General features: G+C 42.0%; 1 protein-coding gene across 1 annotated transcript in view; it reads left to right on the top strand.

The window, feature by feature from the left end:
• The window catches only part of GPT2 (glutamic--pyruvic transaminase 2), a 44225-nt gene that overhangs the window by 23973 nt on the left and 1036 nt on the right, over positions 1–19216 (top strand). The window contains exons 4-10 of the mRNA XM_074968673.1: positions 5453–5586; positions 7118–7361; positions 8027–8106; positions 8883–9019; positions 9923–10097; positions 13812–13967; positions 14768–14880. Of these exons, the coding sequence (XP_074824774.1) occupies positions 5453–5586; positions 7118–7361; positions 8027–8106; positions 8883–9019; positions 9923–10097; positions 13812–13967; positions 14768–14880 (1039 nt within the window). The remainder of the gene's footprint in view (positions 1–5452; positions 5587–7117; positions 7362–8026; positions 8107–8882; positions 9020–9922; positions 10098–13811; positions 13968–14767; positions 14881–19216) is intronic.

The following is a 19216-nucleotide window of genomic DNA, read 5'->3' as shown; positions in this document are numbered from 1 at the left end:
CAGTTATTTTTTTGTACATAATTCTACATTTGTACAGTTCAACTTTCATGATAAAGAGATTGCATTACAGTACTTGTATTAAGTGAATTGAAAAATACTTTTTTTTTTTTTGCAGTGCAAATATTTGTAATCAAAAATAAAGTGAGCCCAAAACACCCAAAATATTTAAATGGTATTCTATTATTGTTTAACAGTGCAATTAGTCACGCAATTAATCACAGTTAATTTTTTTAATCGCTTGACAGCCCTAAAAACAACCTTTACCTACTCGGGGTGCCAGTTCATTTCTGGCCATCTAGAAGCTCAGCCTGCTGCTTGTATCTGGGAAGTCATGTTTGAGTTACTATTTTAAATATAGGTGTCAGAGTAGCAGTCATGTTAGTCTGTATTCGCAAAAAGAAAAGGAGTACTTGTGGCACCTTAGAGACTAACAAATTTATTTGAGTCTCTAAGGTGCCACAACTACTCCTTTTCTCTTACTCTAAATATAGTGCTCTAGCCAGGGCACAGAATCTGAAGAATCTGACAGACCCGATAAACTCCTTTCTGGTATGAAAAGAGACTAAGGGTGACATTTCAAAGTACATATTAGAGTAACTGATGTGTCTATTAATTTTTGTGATTATAGTGCCTCATTGCTATCGTAGTAAGTGCTATAAAATAATAAAACAAATAGAATATAATTAGTGATTTGATTAGCAGTCAGACACATTCAGAGAATGTCAAACAGTTCATCCAGTGTCAGTTCAGCTTTCATTTTTGTCTTTTTGTTCATAATTTCATCTTTTTTTGTGTTGGTTTTTATGTGGTCTTCTGAACTCCTCTCCTAGTTCAATTTAGCAGATTTTTTGCTTAATGTTTTTACATTTTATGGAATTTGTTATAATCCCATATACTAAACCAGGGATTCCCATCGTGGTCTGTTGAGCACTTCCTGGTGGTTCATGGAGAAGAGTTTAGACACATGGTGCCAGCTCTCCTCACTTCCAGCTGCTAAAGTGCATTAAAAAATAAAAATACTTGAGTCCTTTCCTGTTAGGGGTCTCTTGTGATCTCATGCTATGAAACAGTGAGCCATGCTATGAAAAATAATATGAATCCGTCTGTGGATTAAACTGACCTTTTGTACAGCATGCCTATGCCTAAACTACAAGCTGGGGAAATGTTTTGTTTTGTGGCTTATAGGTGGTTAGTCACCGAGGTCGTGGAGGTCATGGAATCCGTGATTTCCAGAGATCTCTGTGACTTCAGTCTGTGGTGGTCGGGAGCTGCAGGGTCCCCCACCGCCCAGGGGGCAGGGAGGAGGTGGTGGGGGCACCCCACAGCTCCTGGCCACTGCGAGGGGCGGGGGAACCCAGCAGCTCCCGGCCATCGAGGGCTGCAGGGGAACCCCCAAGCTCTGGGCCACCAGGGGCCCCCGGAACTGTGGGCAGCAGGGGTGCCATGCCGCGCCGCTCCCGGCCGCTGCAGGAGGCCAGGGGTACCCCACAGCTCCTTGCCACCACAGGCAGCAGGAGAGACCCTGGGAGCTGCGGGCGGCAGGGGTACCCCACAGCTCCCAGCTGCTGCAGGTGGTGGGGGCCCCCACAGCTCCCAGCCATGGGCAGTGGGGGATCTTGGAGTTCCAACACCCAACCCGTGGTGGGAGCACCCGGAGCTCCCAGCCTCTGCGCAGATGCCATGCTGCCGAGGTGTGGAGACCTGCATATCCCCTATTATGTCACAGATATTTTTAGTAAAAGTCACGGACAGGTCATGGCTTCTGTTAATTTTTCTTTATTGTCTGTCACCTGTCCGTGACTTTTACCAAAAATATCCCTGACAAAATCTGAGCCTTACTCCTAGGTAAGGCTACAATTTAGTCACAGGTATTTTTAGTAAAAGTCATGGACAGGTCATGGGCAATAACCAAAAAGTCACTGCCAGTGACCTGTCTGTGACTTTTACTAAAAGTAACCCTAACTAAATATTACATGCTGGGGGGGGGGGGGTGGTGTTGCAGCAGATGCTGCTGCTCCTGGGGGTGGGGAGGCAGCCCGGGGCCCTGCCGCCACCGCTGCTGCTCCTGGGGGTGGGGAGGCAGCCCGGGGCCCTGCCGCCACCACTGCTGCTGCTCCTGGGGGTGGGAAGGCAGCCCGGGGCCCTGCCGCCACCGCTGCTGCTGCTCCTGGGGGTCGGGGGCAGCCCGGGGCCCTGTCGCCACCGCTGCTGCTGCTCCTGGGGGTGGGGAGGCAGCCCGGGGCCCTGCCGCCACCGCTGCTGCTGCTCCTGGAGGTGGGCCGGAGCCCTATCGCCGCCACCGCTTCTCCAGGCTGGGGGCATGATCCAGGGCCCTGTTGCCGCCACTGCTCTGGGCGGGGGCAGCCTGGGGTGCTGCTGCTGCTCCTGGACTGCTGTTCGTGGGCACCGCCCGGGACAAGTTGCCTGCAGAGCAGTGGCTGGCGCAGAGCAGTGGCTGGCCCAGGGCCTCCCCAGCTGCTCAGGTGGCCCTGGGGTTAGCCACACCAGCAGCTGCAGGAGGCCTGGAGGTCCTGGAAAGTCATGGACTCTGTGACCTCCATAAAAGACTTGCAGCCTTACTCATAAGTAGTAACAGGCACAGTGCGGCCTCTATATACTGCAGGGGCAGCTGATGCAGCTCTTAGATAATACTTAGCACTGTATAGTACTTCACATGTTCTGAGGAGTGTTGCAGACGCTAACTATTAAATCCTCCGAAAATCTTTGTTTTCTGCCTTCTCTTGGAGGTCTCTCTATTTGTAGAGCAGTGGTCTCCAACCTTTTTATGCCCATGATCACTTTTTGAATTAAGAGCAACTCAGGAACTGTCCCGCTCCCTCCCCCCCAATCTCTCACTCTCCCCCACTCTCACTCACTTTCACCGAGTGGGGTCACGGGTCGAGAGGGGGTGCAGGCTCTGGGCTGGGGCAGAGGCATTTGCAGTCTGGGAGGGGGCTCCGGGCTGAGCCTGGGGCAGGGGGTGCGGGCTCTGGGAGGAAGTTGGGGTGCAGGAGGGGGCGCTGGGCTGGGGCAGAGTGTTGGGGTGCAGGTTGGAGTGGGCTCTGGGAGGGAGTTGGGGTGCAGGAAGGGGTGTGGGCTCTGGGAAGGAGTTTGGGTGCAGGAGGGGGCTCCAGGCTAGGGCACAGTGTTGGGGTGCAGGAGGGGGTATGCAGTGCTGGCTCTGGGAGGGGGGTCAAGGCTGGGGCAGGGGGTTGGAATGCAGGAAGGGGTATGGGATGCTGGCTCTGAGTGGGGGGCAGGGCTGGGGTTGGGGTGCAGGAGGGAGGTATGGGGTACTGGCTCTGGGAGGCGTGCTGGCCGCTTCCTGGAGCGGCATGGGGCCAGGGCAGGCAGGGAGCAAGCCTGCCATTACGGCAGCCCCACTGCACCACCGGAGATTGCACTCAACTGGGAGATTCTCTAGGATCGACCAGTTGATTGCGATCAACCGGTTGGTGACCACTATTGTAGAGTGACCTGCCCAAAATTAGTGGTAGCATCAGGATTAGAATTCATTGTCTCCTGATATCAGTCCCATGTTAGGTCTATTAGCCTGTGCAACCTGCATGTGAAATTCTTTGTGTTTCACAGAGTATGGATGATCTTTGAAAAATGTATAGACTCTGCAGGAATCTTTTCCCAGAACAAGTGTATTTCAAAGTACTTGCAGCTGGTCAGTGTAAGCAGGGTTCTGATTAAGATTGCTGAAAGTAAGAAAGCAATCTTCAGACAAATGATCATTCTGAACATTAGCATTTTAAAAAATATAAATGACTAAGCTTGCAAAACTTACACAAATGTCAATGGATAAACAAACATTTTGTACGTTAGTGACTGGAATGTGATTCTATAGTATGGTGTGAGTTAAAGAGCAACTGACCCTCTGATTAACTGTAACAATAAATATTTAAAAACTGGCAGCGCAGATAGAAAAATTCCGATATTCATTTTTAGGTTTTCAGAATAGTGTGTCAGTCACCAATCTCACTTGGCTGATTAGCCCACTCTAAATACTTGTCTAAAATGAGGTGTGTAAATTTTTCTGACTGGGAGCTGCCCCGCCATAGTGCTGAGGGTTCAACATTTTCCTTTTTTGCTGCTTCTTCCTCTTATTTTTTGTGAATATGGCCCTTCCACACATACCTTTATGGTCTGAGGAACTGTGCTCAAATTACAGCTACAATAAAACAGGCTTCTTGAACAGGTTTGGCAGTCCAACGTGGAAGTGGCCAAACTGTATTTCAAAATCATTTCAAAATCAGCTTTGTCTGGGCCAACCCATTCTAACTAACACTTTCCACTGTTGCTACCATTGAGGGGAAACTTTAGGGCTGCTGGTATTTTAACAGCTGTTGACTTACCTTGCTTAGAGAAGGTGTAAATGAAATGGTAGTTAAAAATGTTGTGTTTACAGTGTTTTGGGTGAAACCAGATAATCACTATACTCTTGAATGAACTCTTGCAGAAAAATGATTAAAAACAAACAAAAAAAACCCCACGATATTACTCCTGGGGGAAACTTTTCACAAAATGATCATTCCATATGTAACCTCTCAGTCCTCGTCCTCAAAGAAAACCTGCACCACACAGTCAGATAAGCCGAATCCAATTACCCCACTCCATCCAGCAATCTACTTAAAGCCAAGAAGGTCTTGCAGCTTCATGGCGTTGTGCTAAATTAGCTGTGCACTTACCACTTCAGCCTCCATCAGCTCTGGGCCTTATACCTTGAATTCATCTTTCAGTCTGCTGCAGGTTTATTTTTTGCGCATACTTAGCAATGGTGTATTTAGGACCCAATAAACTGCCTTTATTTAGACAGTTACAGCTGTGATTATAAACTTCATCAGAAGCTTGTGTACCATAACCTTACACAGTACTTTTGGTTAGCCTAGCTGCTTCCCCTACAGATAATTGAAAAGCGATTTAGATTGGAAGGCAGGATGGTTCTGTGTTGTCACATGTAATCTGAAATTAAAAGTCTTAGAAGTTTCAGCATGTTTTAAAAAACCTTTATTTTATTATTCCATTCACACAGGTTCCCTCCATTCCTTCCTCTTGTTATTTAAACAGCAGGTCATTTTAAAAATTAAATTGGTTGACCTTTTAGGTGTCGTTCAGTGAAATGGCTGGGTGATTGTCAGAGGGAAGAATTGGGTTTTTGTCCATATGGCAAGGCAAACTTTAGATAATTCATATTGGCAATCCAATATCTCCATATTTATTTTGTCTTTCAGAGATGCTTATTTCAGGTTTACAGCCATGGCCGTGTTCCTCTTGCAGCCCTGTGAGTGTATTACCTCATTTCCTCCTTCAGAAAACTGCTGTGCTGGGGAAATAATAAAGCTCTCCTACATCCAAACCATCTCATAGACACCACTGTACGGCCCAAACCTGGGCATTTAAGATTTGCAGATTGTGTACATCTTCTCATGTTCTCTGTTTCTCGCAGGGTCTTACAGTGCCAGTCAAGGTGTAAATTGCATCCGTGAAGATGTTGCCGCGTACATTGAAAGACGAGATGGAGGAGTTCCTGCAGATCCAGATAATATATACCTTACCACAGGGGCTAGTGATGGAATTGCTGTAGGTGTTAAAAGTTTGTGTGTACATGTATATATTGTGTGGTACATTAGACAGATCCCTTAAGAAATATAGACTGTAGAGCATGATTCTCATCTTCTTTGCACAGTTGTATGTCTGATCTCTCACATACGCCACGCCAGTGATTCTGATCTGATTTACATTGAAGTCAGTTAAGTTATGTGTGAGCAAAAGAGAGGAGTTCTGAAACAGGCCCATGGATACTAAAATCTTCATATGGCCGTCTAAAGCTTTTTAAGTGTCTAAATATGGATTATTAGCCATCTTGGCTTGCAGATTTTGCTGTACATGACTAAGGGCTTGGCTACACTTGAAATGCGTTGCTGTAGTGCTTCAGTTAAGATGCTACTTCTGCTGATGGGATGGGTGTCCCATCAGTGTACATAACCTACCTCCACAAGAGACAGTAGCTAGTAGCTGTATACGCTGGCTGCTAGGTCAGCTTAACTGCGCCACTCGGGTATGAATTTTTCACACTCCTGAACAATGTAGATGAGCCAACTTAATTTTCCAGCGTAGACCAGGCCTAAAATGTGGAGACACTAAAGCTTAGAAGAGGATGTTATTCACTGGAGAAACCAGACCCCACAGACTGAGAATTCTTGGAGGGCTTTAAGGAAACCATGTGTTACGTAGATTCAGTGGAACCTGCACTAAAGGCCACCTTCAGTAGCCAGCCTTCTTACATTAAGCAATTCACTTTAAAGTATCCCCAAAGTTTCCAAGGCAGTTTTTGTTTGTTCTTTAGCTGAAGATCATCTCTACTAGGTAACGAGTATATGTTGATCCTTTGCATGGTTGCTGAAGATACATTTCCTTGTATTTGCTTTGCTGTAGTGCATATTTTAATTTTTTTAATTAGTTTGCAAAACTTTTAAAATGACATCTTGTGACACAGTTTGGTATTACAGTACTCTGATTTATAGCAGCTTCATTGATTCATCCAGTGTAATGGGTTTCCCAGACTTTGCAATTCCAGGGGCTCAACTGGCAGTGTGACAGGAGTGTGAGCATCACATGTTTTTCTGTAAAACTTTATCAGATATAAATGCATATAACTATATTTGATTATACCGGTACTGCCTTTGTTGCTTGTTTGAATTTGCCAGTGATAAGCCTGCAGTTGATGAGTTTCAACTTCAGCTGGCAGTTACAGCAAGAGGGTAGCTGTTGGTTGTTTTTAAAGGACTCTCTATGTTGTGTTTGGCCATTGTTATGTGCTACGTAATTTTTGTTATAAAACACCTTAGCATTCTCTATCTAACAGTTGGTGTGAAATGTTTTTTGACTTAAAAGATAAACATCCTTCAGTATTCAGAACTAGTAGTGTCACTGTCATGAAGGCTGGTGACTTTGTGCCTCTGTAACTGAAATTTGTCTAAGGCTTTGGGTCCCATAGAGCGGCAGAAAGTCAAACAGCAAGTTGTTCCAGAATATACCGTGAATTCTGCTGTCATCTGTTTTTTTGTTTTGGTTTGGTTTTTTTTTCCTTTAAATTCCTAAACTTTTCCAGACTATTCTAAAGATCTTGGTCTCAGGAGGAGGGAAATCCCGAACTGGAGTGATGATCCCAATCCCACAGTACCCCTTGTATTCAGCAGCCATATCTGAACTAGATGCCATCCAGGTGAACTATTACCTGGATGAAGAGAATTGCTGGGCACTAGATGTGAATGAACTTCGTCGTTCCTTGAATGAAGCCAAAGCATACTGTAATCCAAAGGTCCTTTGCATCATCAACCCAGGAAATCCCACTGGTTTGTAATGGTTTCATTTAAATGTTTGAGTTTGTTTTGTTCACCCTTTTTTTCTTTTTGCTGTACATGCTTAGGACTTGCTTGTGACTTATCATTGCACATGTATAGCTGGACTCTAATGATAAAATCAGAGATTCCACTCTGAAACTTAGTTAAGCATTTTTTAATTTACTGAGATAATTTACCAGCTAAGCAAGCAAGCCTGGGTTCAAAGAACATATAAACCCAGGTTTAAGTGTTTTGTGTGTGCATGCTAAAGAGGTTTGGGCTTACCCATGTAAGAGCACGTGTAAACTGCAATGAAAAACATATCCAAAGAAGACTAGTCTTACCCTCAGCTGACTTGTTGACAGGGGTCTAAAAATTAATTCTCACAAATGACTCACAAATTCACTGTCTCCTATAATTTAGACAATACATCTCAATTGTGATTGGAGACTCCCCACCCACCACCCCCAGACATATTGTATAGAGTATATATAAGTGATTGTAATGAGTTTTATGTCCCAACTTCCATAGCTTTTTTTTTTTTTTTTTTTTTAAGGTAAGAGGGACATCTTATTGAAGAGGTAGCAGCCTTCCTGGTTCTAGACTGAAAGACTGTGTACATGTTCTCTACTAATTAACCTGAATTGCAACTTTTCTTCTCTCGCTTTAAATTATAGGTCAGGTTCAAAGTAGAAAGTGCATTGAAGATGTTATACATTTTGCTTGGGAGGAGCAACTCTTTCTTCTGGCTGATGAGGTAGTAGAGCATTAAGACTACATACCTTTCTGTAGTGAACGCACCTGCAGTGCAACAGAAGCACTAGGTGCTCGGTTCTCTTCCTTTGTGCCCAATAAGTGTGATTGTTGATTTCTAACATGGAGCATGGATTCTCCCAGTGTTACCAGGCTAAAAGTTGTGAACAAAAAAGCCAGCTTCGCAGTCCTAAAGAGTTAATTTGAAAAATTAGTGTGCTGGACTTGACCTAAGCAAAAAGGGTAGTGGCTCCAATAAGGATGTAACTCCAGAAAGAAACTGGAACAACATCTGAGTCTTGACCTACATAATATAGGGTGACATTAGCCATTTGTTTAGATAATTAAAAGGAGGGAAACTGAAGCCAGGGGTGGGGTGGAGATTGGGAATTGAGTACACAGATGAAAAACATAAAAGTTAAGAAATAATATACAAAATCAAAGTTCAGTACTCTTCTTGCAAGGGCTACTCAGTTAAAGGAGGGAAACTGAAGCCAGGGGTGGGGTGGAGATTGGGAATTGAGTACACAGATGAAAAACATAAAAGTTAAGAAATAATATACAAAATCAAAGTTCAGTACTCTTCTTGCAAGGGCTACTCAGTTAAATATAGTGTAAGCTATACATTTGTTATGCTTGAAGTAACTGTAACTTCTCTCTTGTAAATGCTTTCAAGCATTCGTACATCCCAAACTTTCTTCAGCAGCTTACATTCTGTGTAATATGCTGTCATTTATTCACATTTGGGCAGAGTGCATAATGTTTCCTCTGATTGTGTAGGTTTATCAAGATAACATTTACTCAGAAGAATGTCAGTTTCATTCCTTCAAAAAGGTTCTGTATGAGATGGGACCAGAGTACTACAGCAATGTAGAGCTAGCATCCTTCCATTCCACCTCCAAGGGATACATGGGCGAGTATGTCCATCTTCATTTCTTTATTGTATAACCTCTTGCACAGTATTTAGTAGAATAGCTTCCCCTTACTTCTTGTCAAGCAGGATGATTTTTTCACATTAGTGAGCTGAGTGTCATCTTGTATCTTCTGGTACTGTTACCTATCAACTAGTAAACAAGGAAAATGCATGAGTTTATATATGGAACATTGTATAACTTATGGGCTGGCCCAGTGGTTTTGCAAACTTTTTATTTAATGGAGTAGTTTTTAAAAAAGAGAGCACCTATCACAGACCTGGAAAAGAATGTGAACCAGTCACTCCTTGATCTGCACAAGCTGGCAACTGACAAGAATGACCCTCATTTGTGTGACTATCACAGACCTGCCTCCCATCCCAACACCCCAGTCCTACATTAATAGGTTTCTAAAATAGTTATGTGTGCAGCCTACCAGGGATGGCACAATGGACCTCTGGACTACTGACTAGTTCAAGATTCACTGGATCAGCCTGATTTTATAGAGGGGTGGATGTGTGTGTGTTTGTTTCTTTTGGGGGGGATCAGGGGAGGGAAATGCCAGCTTCCTGATCAAATGGATTCTGTTTCTGCTGTACACTTTTGCTCTGAGGAATAAATATCCATGTTAATAGCTAGACTAACCTCATATTGAAGCTGCATATGTTAAACATCACACCCAATATTTTCTTTGATGGTACTTAGCTACCATTATACCTTACCCAATACAGAAGAAGATATTTAAAAATGTAGGTTACATGTATTGATGCTAAGCAAAATGCTCATGATTAATATAAAGTTCAGCTGGATGCTCCCTCTTTTTCCTCTCTTGGGGTTCTTTTCAGTAATTAACATTCCAAATTATATTCATTTTTTTCCTCTCTCGCTCTCTATCTACTGTATTCTCAGGTGCGGCTACCGAGGGGGTTATATGGAGGTGATTAACTTGCATCCAGAGATTAAAGGACAGCTTGTTAAACTTCTCTCTGTTCGTCTCTGTCCTCCAGTCTCTGGACAGGCAGCTATGGATATTGTAGTGAATCCTCCAGTACCAGGGGAAGAATCTTATGCACAGTTCATTAAGGTCAGCTTTAATATTGTTTGTGTATTTCTTAACCCTATCCCATATATCACCAGGGTGTGATGAGAAGATACAGAAAGATCCCATCTCAGCTTTTCTTATGGTAGAGCCCTGTAATAACACTGGCCAACAGGACTACAGAGTAATTTCTAATACTCTTTGTACTAGTAGCTTCAACATCTTGGTGGAGCCACAGCTCTTCCATCACATGTTTGTGGCTCTTCATTGAGTTCATCTGCTTTTAAATATAATTTCTTTCCCCTGTGGCTTCCATGGTAAATGAGGGTAGCTACTCAACAAAGCTGGCTTCTATGAAAACTGCACAGGAAAAATGAAGCTACTAAGTGAGGGTGACTTTGCAAGTGAAACCATATGGTACCCTTATATATTGAATGCTTATTTGAACAAAGAATAGTAGCTTCTCATTTGTACAAATGCTCTACCAAAGTCAGCTCTAGTGTATAAATGGAGTTAAAAATGGATAAATGTGGCCCATTATTTTAAAAAGAAGAGTTTTTACATTACATGCAAAATCAATCCCATTGTAGTAGAGATCTGTCAAACAGAAAATGCTTAGCTGGTTTAATTGTGTGTTTTGGTGTGTGTGTGTTTTTCTTTTTAAAGACAGCTCTTTTTTTATCTTGTAACTATAGCCTGATGAGCAGCCTCGATAGCTTAAGATATTGTTAATTAGACATCACTGATTTGCCTTAGGATCACCAGCCCAGATTGATGGTGACCGAAAGTCATCATCATCTGAAGAATGCTATTCTGTGACCTTTTGAAAGGAGTTTCTCAGTACTGTTCCAAATGAACAAGTGTTCCTCTCACAAAAGCCCCAGCTGGTATCCTAGTAGGTAGTCTCAGCAGAAATCCTACAAACTTAATGAGTATGGAGACTGAACTACTCTCTCATCCCTGGAAATTGGTCCTGCCAAGTCAAGCTTGAGGCATATTGAAAATACAATTTGAGAAGGCTGACCTGCTGTACCTATTCTATGGTTAAATAGAGAATTCCAGGAATGTTGTTCTAGAACCATTGTTCCAGAACCTTTCACAAATGCTAAATTCAGAAATGTACTTCCTTAAAAATGATACCATCTCCCCTCTACACACAGCCTGTGGACTAGGGCTCCCACTTGAATTCTGGGCCTTTCAAGGGTAGTGTCTGCAGTAGTGACTTGGCATCGGCTTTGCTACACATGCAGAACTTCCTCTTGGCCACAGAACCCCAGAAGCTCCGTTCCAGCGGTTTGGGGTGTTATACCAATTAAATAAAAACCAGCAGTATCTTATTAAAGGGAATAAGGCAAAATGCCACATTTATTGTAAATACAGAAAGAATCATAGTAAGCAGTTAGTTATAGCTATAACATGCCATTCAATTTCATATTCATTCACACACACACACACACACACACACACACACGTTCTGCAAGGTTGTTATCATAGTTACCAGCCTTAGAGTTGCTCATGCCAAGTCACTGGCCAGGTGGCCTGGACACAAGGAGGGAGCAGGGCCTTGTCAGATGCTCATCTGATGCTCCTGGAAGTTGGTTTGCAGAATCAGACCGCAAAGTTCTCAGTTTCTAGAGTCCATTTTTATAGGAATTTATTCCTATGCCAGTCTATGGAAATTGCTTCATCATGCTGTTGCTGAATCAGTCAGCAGATGGCACATTCCTGATGGCTCCATGCTGCCGGATGTTATCTTGTTCTTTGGTTCTCCCATTCTTGAGGCTGTTGGGTGGATTCCAGTCTGCCCTCCGGGGGTCCTCTGGTTGTTTCCACTTGATGCCTTCTTCGGCCCGATGGACACTGGATTCTTAGGCTGGCACCTCCCTGATCATTCATTTATTATCCACACCAAGCATCCATCCACACACATCCTCTATCTCTATTTTAATCACAATTGTTAACAAAGTGAGATGAATAGAACAAAACGGCAAGGAGTTTCTGTGTGCTGTTTCTGTTGTTACAAAGTATCGCTTTGAGTCTCTCTCTGTGTGAATAGTTGTTACAAAGTATTGCTTTGAGAACAGACTCTGTCTTAGGATGTACTAACACAATTAACAGCTTGAAAGTTTCACACAGAGAGGGAGAGAAACAGTAAAATAAGAGACCAAAAACCAAGAGACCTCTTAATTAGTAATACCCTGGAATTTAAACTATGGGGAATCAAACTTGTTAGGGGGCTTATTCCTTCACCCGCTTACTTCCCTGGTCCTTCTCGCATGAACAGAGAGCAACAAGACTCGAAGTCCAAAGGTGCAAACAATTCGATGTTTATTGGGGTGAACTTCCAGCAAGCATGATTCCAGTTTCCTTCCTTAGTATCCTCCTTCCCAGCTCTGACACCACAGAGCCTTACACCTGTGTCCCTGTTCCCATTCCTGCCCTTAGCCAAACATTATTCCAATTTCCTTACCCCCATTCCCTGTTCCCATTTCTCCCTTTAGCAAAACATGATTTCAATTTCCCCACCCCCATTCCCTGTTCCCATCTCCCCCACCCACACACCCACCCACTTGCTTCCTGATTGACTGCAGGCTATATAGTAAAACTTGAGTTCTGCTTTGCTATACCTTAACCAATCATTTTCCTGAAATTTAACTAACCAATCCTAACATATTGTAACATGATTATGTAACCAATTATATCCCACCACCTTAATTAGTTTACACCCAGCAAAATTAATTATACAGCAGACAGGAACAATCACAGAACCAGACAGAGATTATACAGACAAACAATAGCAAAGTGGGAACTATAATGACAAAACAATACAAAAGTGAGGATTTCACATCCCAGCTATTGATAAGTGAGTTCTTGCCAGACAGGATGCTATCAAACTAAGTTTCCTTTTACATTTTCTAGGCACTTCCCTTTCTCTGGAGGTGATAGGCACTATCAGGACAGGATTGTGTTCCTAAGAGCCCAATAGCACCATATTTCAATGTGACTAGTCTGGAATGTGAGGAGGTGACCGGTCGCTTCCCAGCTTATGGTTGCCTCTGCTGCTTAGCCAAAGGCCTTAGCCTAAGAACAGGGCCTCAGACTGTCACAGTAAGAGAAGGCCCTTACACCTGCAGACAGTGATTTTGATTCTTTCTTTTATACCTCTAGAACTAGCCAAGTGATAAGAATACACCTAAATTCTTAAAGTACAGGCCTTTGCAGATAGGCCTGAATATCTACATCCTAACAAAACTCATCTGTGATTTTAATACAGAACTTCTTTTATATGATCCAGCATAACAGGGGCACTTTGATTGTATAGCACACCTCTGCAGAAAAGGCACTGAAATTACAATGATTTTATTCAGTGGGGGAAAAAATTGCAAGTCACAAAACTTGCCAAGACCAGAACAATGTTAAACCTTTGGGTTTGCATCCAGTGTTACACCAGAGTTATAGGAAATATATGCCTTTTGTCATCTTCCAGCAGAGGGTATTTAAAATGGAAGACTTAGATTTGACTAGTGAGTGACTGCTGCATTATGATTGACATCACTTTTGGTTCATTGCCATTTGTCTTGGGTATTTGTTATTGCTAATCTTTGATATATTCTATTTACCTCTTACCTAGTAAGGAGTGAATTTAAGGAAACATTTTGTTTTACCAACTGCAAAACTATTGAACCGACCTACAATTCATCATCTAAGGAGCAATTCAACTGTTTTCTATTCTCCCTCCCCTCCTTTTCTTTTCAAAAGGAAAAGGAGTCTGTTTTGGACAATCTTGCCCAAAAAGCCAAGCTAACAGAAGACATGTTTAATAAAGTGCCAGGAATTCACTGCAATCCACTTCAAGGAGCTATGTATGCCTTCCCAAGGATATTTATCCCTTTCAAAGCCATTGAGGCAGCAAAGGTCAGTCAGCCATTGTCCGTCTAACCTCCCCACATTGTTATTGGTTGTTATCCATGAGGGAATTTTATGCCCTGGAGTAGAACAAGTGCTTTCCAGCTACAAACAAAGACTGGCAATTGCTAAGAGATTATATCACTAATAAACAAGTGGCAGGCAGTCCTTTCATTTTCCAGTTCATTTCTGATTGGGGCTCAGTTATACCTATGTTACTGAGACCAAAAGTGGGGTCCTTTGTGAATTTTCTGAGCTGAAATAATGCCTCTGAATCATGTATATAGACTGGGCATGTTGATTTGACTAACTTAAAATATAAGAACTTCCTGCAAATTATTATTCAGGTGATTTACTACTCAGCAGATGTTTTGGGAAAATCCAGTAGGAATGTCTAATTATTTGTGCTCTGGGCAATATTGTAAGGATAGGCATATAGGAGTTAATTCATCAAATATTTTTAATACCTTTAATCTGTTAGACACTTCAGTGAAACTGGGTTTAGAACACCAAAGAACTCTGTTGCTAGACGTTTCTAGGTCTCAGTCAATCAAAGAAGGGAGTAGTTACGTAAAGACAGAGCGACTGGCTAATTCTGTTCTGTTGAGCTGAACTGATTGAGAGCCTGCAGTGTGGAGTGGATCCATTTCACCACCAACATGGAGTGCATCCATGTAGTGAAGAAAATGAAAGTGCAAGAGAAATGTTTAGAAAGAAAAATGACCATAAAACTGTATTTTTTGCATTATGATTTCATGTTATGATCTGGAGATGAAAAATTACTCCAAAAATTCAGTCTCTTTTCTCAGGCTCATAAAATGTCTCCTGACTTGTTCTACTGTATGAAACTTTTGGAAGAAACTGGAATCTGTGTTGTACCTGGCAGTGGATTTGGCCAAAGAGAAGGAAGTTACCACTTCAGGTGCAGTATCTGTTTAATAGCAAATTACAGTGTATTATAAGAATCCAGTTGTTAGAAACTTTCTCTTTACTAAATAAATAAAACTGTTAGGGTTCTTATGGCATGTCCTGTATAAAAACAGACTTGGACTAATTCACATTGTTCGTGATACCAGCCTTTTTTTTTTTTCTCGGGCATACTCTGTGTAGCTAATAATTATATCTAGAACAGTAGGACTGGTTTTCGCCGTGTCATTCGGCTTCATACAGTATTTCCCCAATTTGCTGACATCAGTTCCAAATATACAGAACAGAGCACAGTGAGGTGTCTAAGTGAACCCTCAAGGGATCCGAAAATACTGGTTCTCAGAAGAAATGATCTTTAATTCTGCTGAAACCGTGGTCTACTTTTAAAATGGTTATTTTACGGTATGGCTCTATACTGAAAAGTGATAGTGAAAATTGTACCACCTCACTCAACAGTTGCAGTTCCTGTGTACCTTGAGTAATGTGTGCTCACTTTAATGAAATAAGGTGTGGGGTTTTTTTTAGCTATTTTTGGGCCTGACTGCCGCCAATACTTGCACTAAGCAGCACCTTACTCTGCAAGAAGTATAGGTTTCAGAGTAACAGCCGTGCTAGTCTGTATTTGCAAAAAGAAAAGGAGTACTTGTGGCACCTTAGAGACTAACCAATTTATTTGAGCATGAGCTTTCGTGAGCTACAGCTCACTTCATCGGATGCATACTGTGGAAACTGCAGAAGACATTATATACACAGAGACCATGAAACAATACCTCCTCCCATCCCACTCTCCTGCTGGTAATAGCTTATCTAAATATTACCAGCAGGAGAGTGGGATGGGAGGAGGCATTGTTTCATGGTCTCTGTGTATATGTTTCCACAGTATGCATCCGATGAAGTGAGCTGTAGCTCACGAAAGCTCATGCTCAAATAAATTGGTTAGTCTCTAAGGTGCCACAAGTACTCCTTTTCTTTTTGCAAGAAGTATAGTTATCTTTTGGGGACTACTTGGGGAACACGGTGTTGCTTAATGTAAGTGTTGTAGAATCCAGACCTTTGTTAGCATTGCATAATTAGTATAACGGGGAAAATGAGCTGGATTGTATTTTGACTTGCCTGGCTCCAACAAAACTGTTAACTGAATTCCAGTTGCAGGGCCAAATTTTGCCCTTCATTATACCTGTGGAAGCCCATGAAAACAATAGGGTTGCTGTGACCCAAGGATCTCTTGATGTCAAACATATGGCACAGGAGTGCATAAGGGTTACAGGGATCTCCTAGGTCTGGTATTTACATTCTAGTTTGTCAAAGAGTGTCATGTAAGATTTCTACTGAAAGCCTGTGTCACACTGGTGGTCATAATCTTAGTGAAATGTATGTGTGGATATATATTGGAAACTATATTTGTAAGGCCTTTTAGTTAAAGGCAGGTCACCCAGAAGTGTAGCATGCCTTGAGACAGATTCCACCAAACAGGAGGTGGGAGACACTTATCTCCTTAGCTGATCATTGTGTCTTGTATGTCTTACAATAGAAGTCTATTTGCATACTAAGTCAAATGCTAATGAAGAGATTGCTGGGACTTCAGAAGGCAAATTAACAGAGATAAACAGTGGGGGATGGGGGGACCCTGTTTTAGAGGTGAAGAACAAAGGACTGGGCTAGTATATCTAGGGGTGCAGAAAGATGAGTTGGGGGAGACAAGTTGCCAGCAGGCTTGATCTCATGAAAGGAGAGTCTCAGCCATGCTGGTTGAAAAACACTGTGAGAAGGAGTTGGGGTAAGCAGTACCATATTAGACATAAGAATGGCCATACTGGGTCAGACCGAATGGCCATACGGAGTCAGACCAAAGCCCAGTATCCAACCCAGTATCCTGTCTGCCCACAGTGGCTAATGCCAGGTGCCCCAGAGGGAGTGAACCTGACAGGTAATGATCAAGTGATCTCTCTCCTGCCATCCTTCTCCACCCTCTGACAAACAGAGGCTAGGAACACCATTCCTTACCCATCCTGGCTAATAGCCATTAATGGGCTTAACATCCATGAATTTACGCAGTCTGTATGCAAAAGAATAAATGGACACAAACCTGACATCAGGAATCATAACATTCAAAAACCGGTAGGAGAACACTTCAACCTCTCTGGCCACTCAGTAAAAGATGTAAGGGTGGCAATTTTGCAACAGAAAAGCTTCAAAAACAGACTCCAACGAGAAACTGCTGAGCTTGAATTAATATGCAAACTAGATACCATTAACTTGGGTTTGAATAGAGACTGGGAGTGGCTGGATCTATTTCCCTAAGGTAAGTATCCTCACACCTTCTTGTCAACTGTCTAAATGGGTCACATTGATTATCACTACAAAAGTTTTTTTCTCCTGCTGATAATAGCTCATCTTAACTAATTAGCCTCTTACAGTTTGTATGGCAACTTCCAACTTATCTGTATGTATATATGTATCTTCTTATTATATGTTCCATTCTATGCATCCGATGAAGTGGGCTATAGCCCACGAAAGCTTATGCTGTAATAAATTTGTTAGACTCTAAGGTGCCACAAGTACTCCTGTTCTTTTTATGAATTTATCTAGTTCTCTTTTAAATCTTGTTATAGTCCTAGCCTTCACAACCTCCTCAGGCAAGGAGTTCCACAGGTTGACTGTGTGCTGTGTGAAGAAGAACTTCCTTTTATTTGTTTTAAACCTGCTGCCCATTAATTTCATTTGATGGCCCCTAGTTCTTATATTATGGGAACAAGTAAATAACTTTTCCTTATTCACTTTCTCCACACCACTCATGATTTTATATACCTCTATCATATCCTCCCTTAGTCTCCTTTTTTCCAAGATGAAAAGTCCTAGTCTCTTTAATCTCTCCTCATATGGGACCCATTCCAAACCCCTAATCATTTTAGTTGCCCTTCTCTGAACCTTTTCTAATGCCAGTATATCTTTTTTGAGATGAGGAGACCACATCTATATGCAGTATTCAAGATGTGGGCGTATCATGGATTTATATAAGGGCAATAAGATATTCTCTGTCTTATTCTCTGTCCCTTTTTTAATGATTCCTAACATTCTGTTTGCTTTTTTGACTGCCGCTGCACATTGCGTGGACATCTTCAGAGAACTATCCACGATGACTCCAAGATCTCTTTCCTGATTAGTTGTAACTAAATTAGCCCCCATCATATTGTATGTCTAGTTGGGGTTATTTTTTTCCAATGTGCATTAATTTACATTTATCCACATTAAATTTCATTTGCCATTTTGTTGCCCAATCACTTTTTGAAGTTCTTCACAGTCTGCTTTGGTCTTAACTATTTTGAGCAGTTTAGTATCATCTGCAAACTGCCACCTCACTGTTTACCCCTTTCTCCAGATCATTTATGAATAAGTTGAATAGGATTGGTCCTAGGACTGACCCTTGGGCAACACCACTAGTTACCCCTCTCCACTCTGAAAATTTAGCATTTATTCCTACCCTTTGTTCCCTGTCTTTTAACCAGTTCTCAATCCATGAAAGGATCTTCCCTCTTATCCCATGACAACTTAATTTACGTAAGAGCCTTTGGTGAGGGACTTTGTCAAAGGCTTTTTGGAAATCTAAGTACACTATGTCCACTGGATCCCCCTTGTCCACATGTTTGTTGACCCCTCAAAGAACTCTAATAGATTAGTAAGACATGATTTCCCTTTACAGAAACCATGTTGACTTTTGCCCAACAATTTATGTTCTTCTATGTGTCTGACAATTTTATTATTTACTGTTGTTTCAACTGATTTGCCTGGTACGGACATTAGACTTACCAGTCTGTAATTGCCGAGATCAACTCTAGAGCCCTTTGTAAATACTGGCGTTACATCAGCTATCTTCCAGTCATTGGGTACAGAAGCTGATTTAAAGGACAGGTTACAAACCATAGTTAATAGTTCCGCAATTTCACATTTGAGTTCTTTCAGAAGTCTTGGGTGAATGCGATCTGGTCCCGGTGACTTGTTACTGTTAAGTTTATCAATTAATTCCAAAACCTCCTCTAATGACACTTCAATCTGTGACAATTTCTCAGATTTGTCACCTACAAAAGATGGCTCAGGTTTGGGAATCTTCCTAACATCGTCAGCTGTGAAAACTGAAGCAAAGAATTCATTTAGTTTCTCCGCAATGATTTTATCATCTTTAAGTGCTCCTTTTTTATCTCGATATACAAGAGGACACCTTGTTAGCTGAGTTTAAGCTTTAGAATTTGTGTTATGATTTTGTTTTATAGGTAACCCTTTGTTTCTAATATTTCTGTTTTTACTATCCTATGAATCTCTGTGTTACATACATT

The sequence above is a fragment of the Natator depressus genome, chromosome 12 (genome assembly GCF_965152275.1).
Source record: "Natator depressus isolate rNatDep1 chromosome 12, rNatDep2.hap1, whole genome shotgun sequence".
Classification (NCBI taxonomy): domain Eukaryota; kingdom Metazoa; phylum Chordata; order Testudines; family Cheloniidae; genus Natator; species Natator depressus.
Note: the sequence above shows the minus strand (reverse complement) of the source record. Positions and strands in the feature narration are given on the sequence as shown.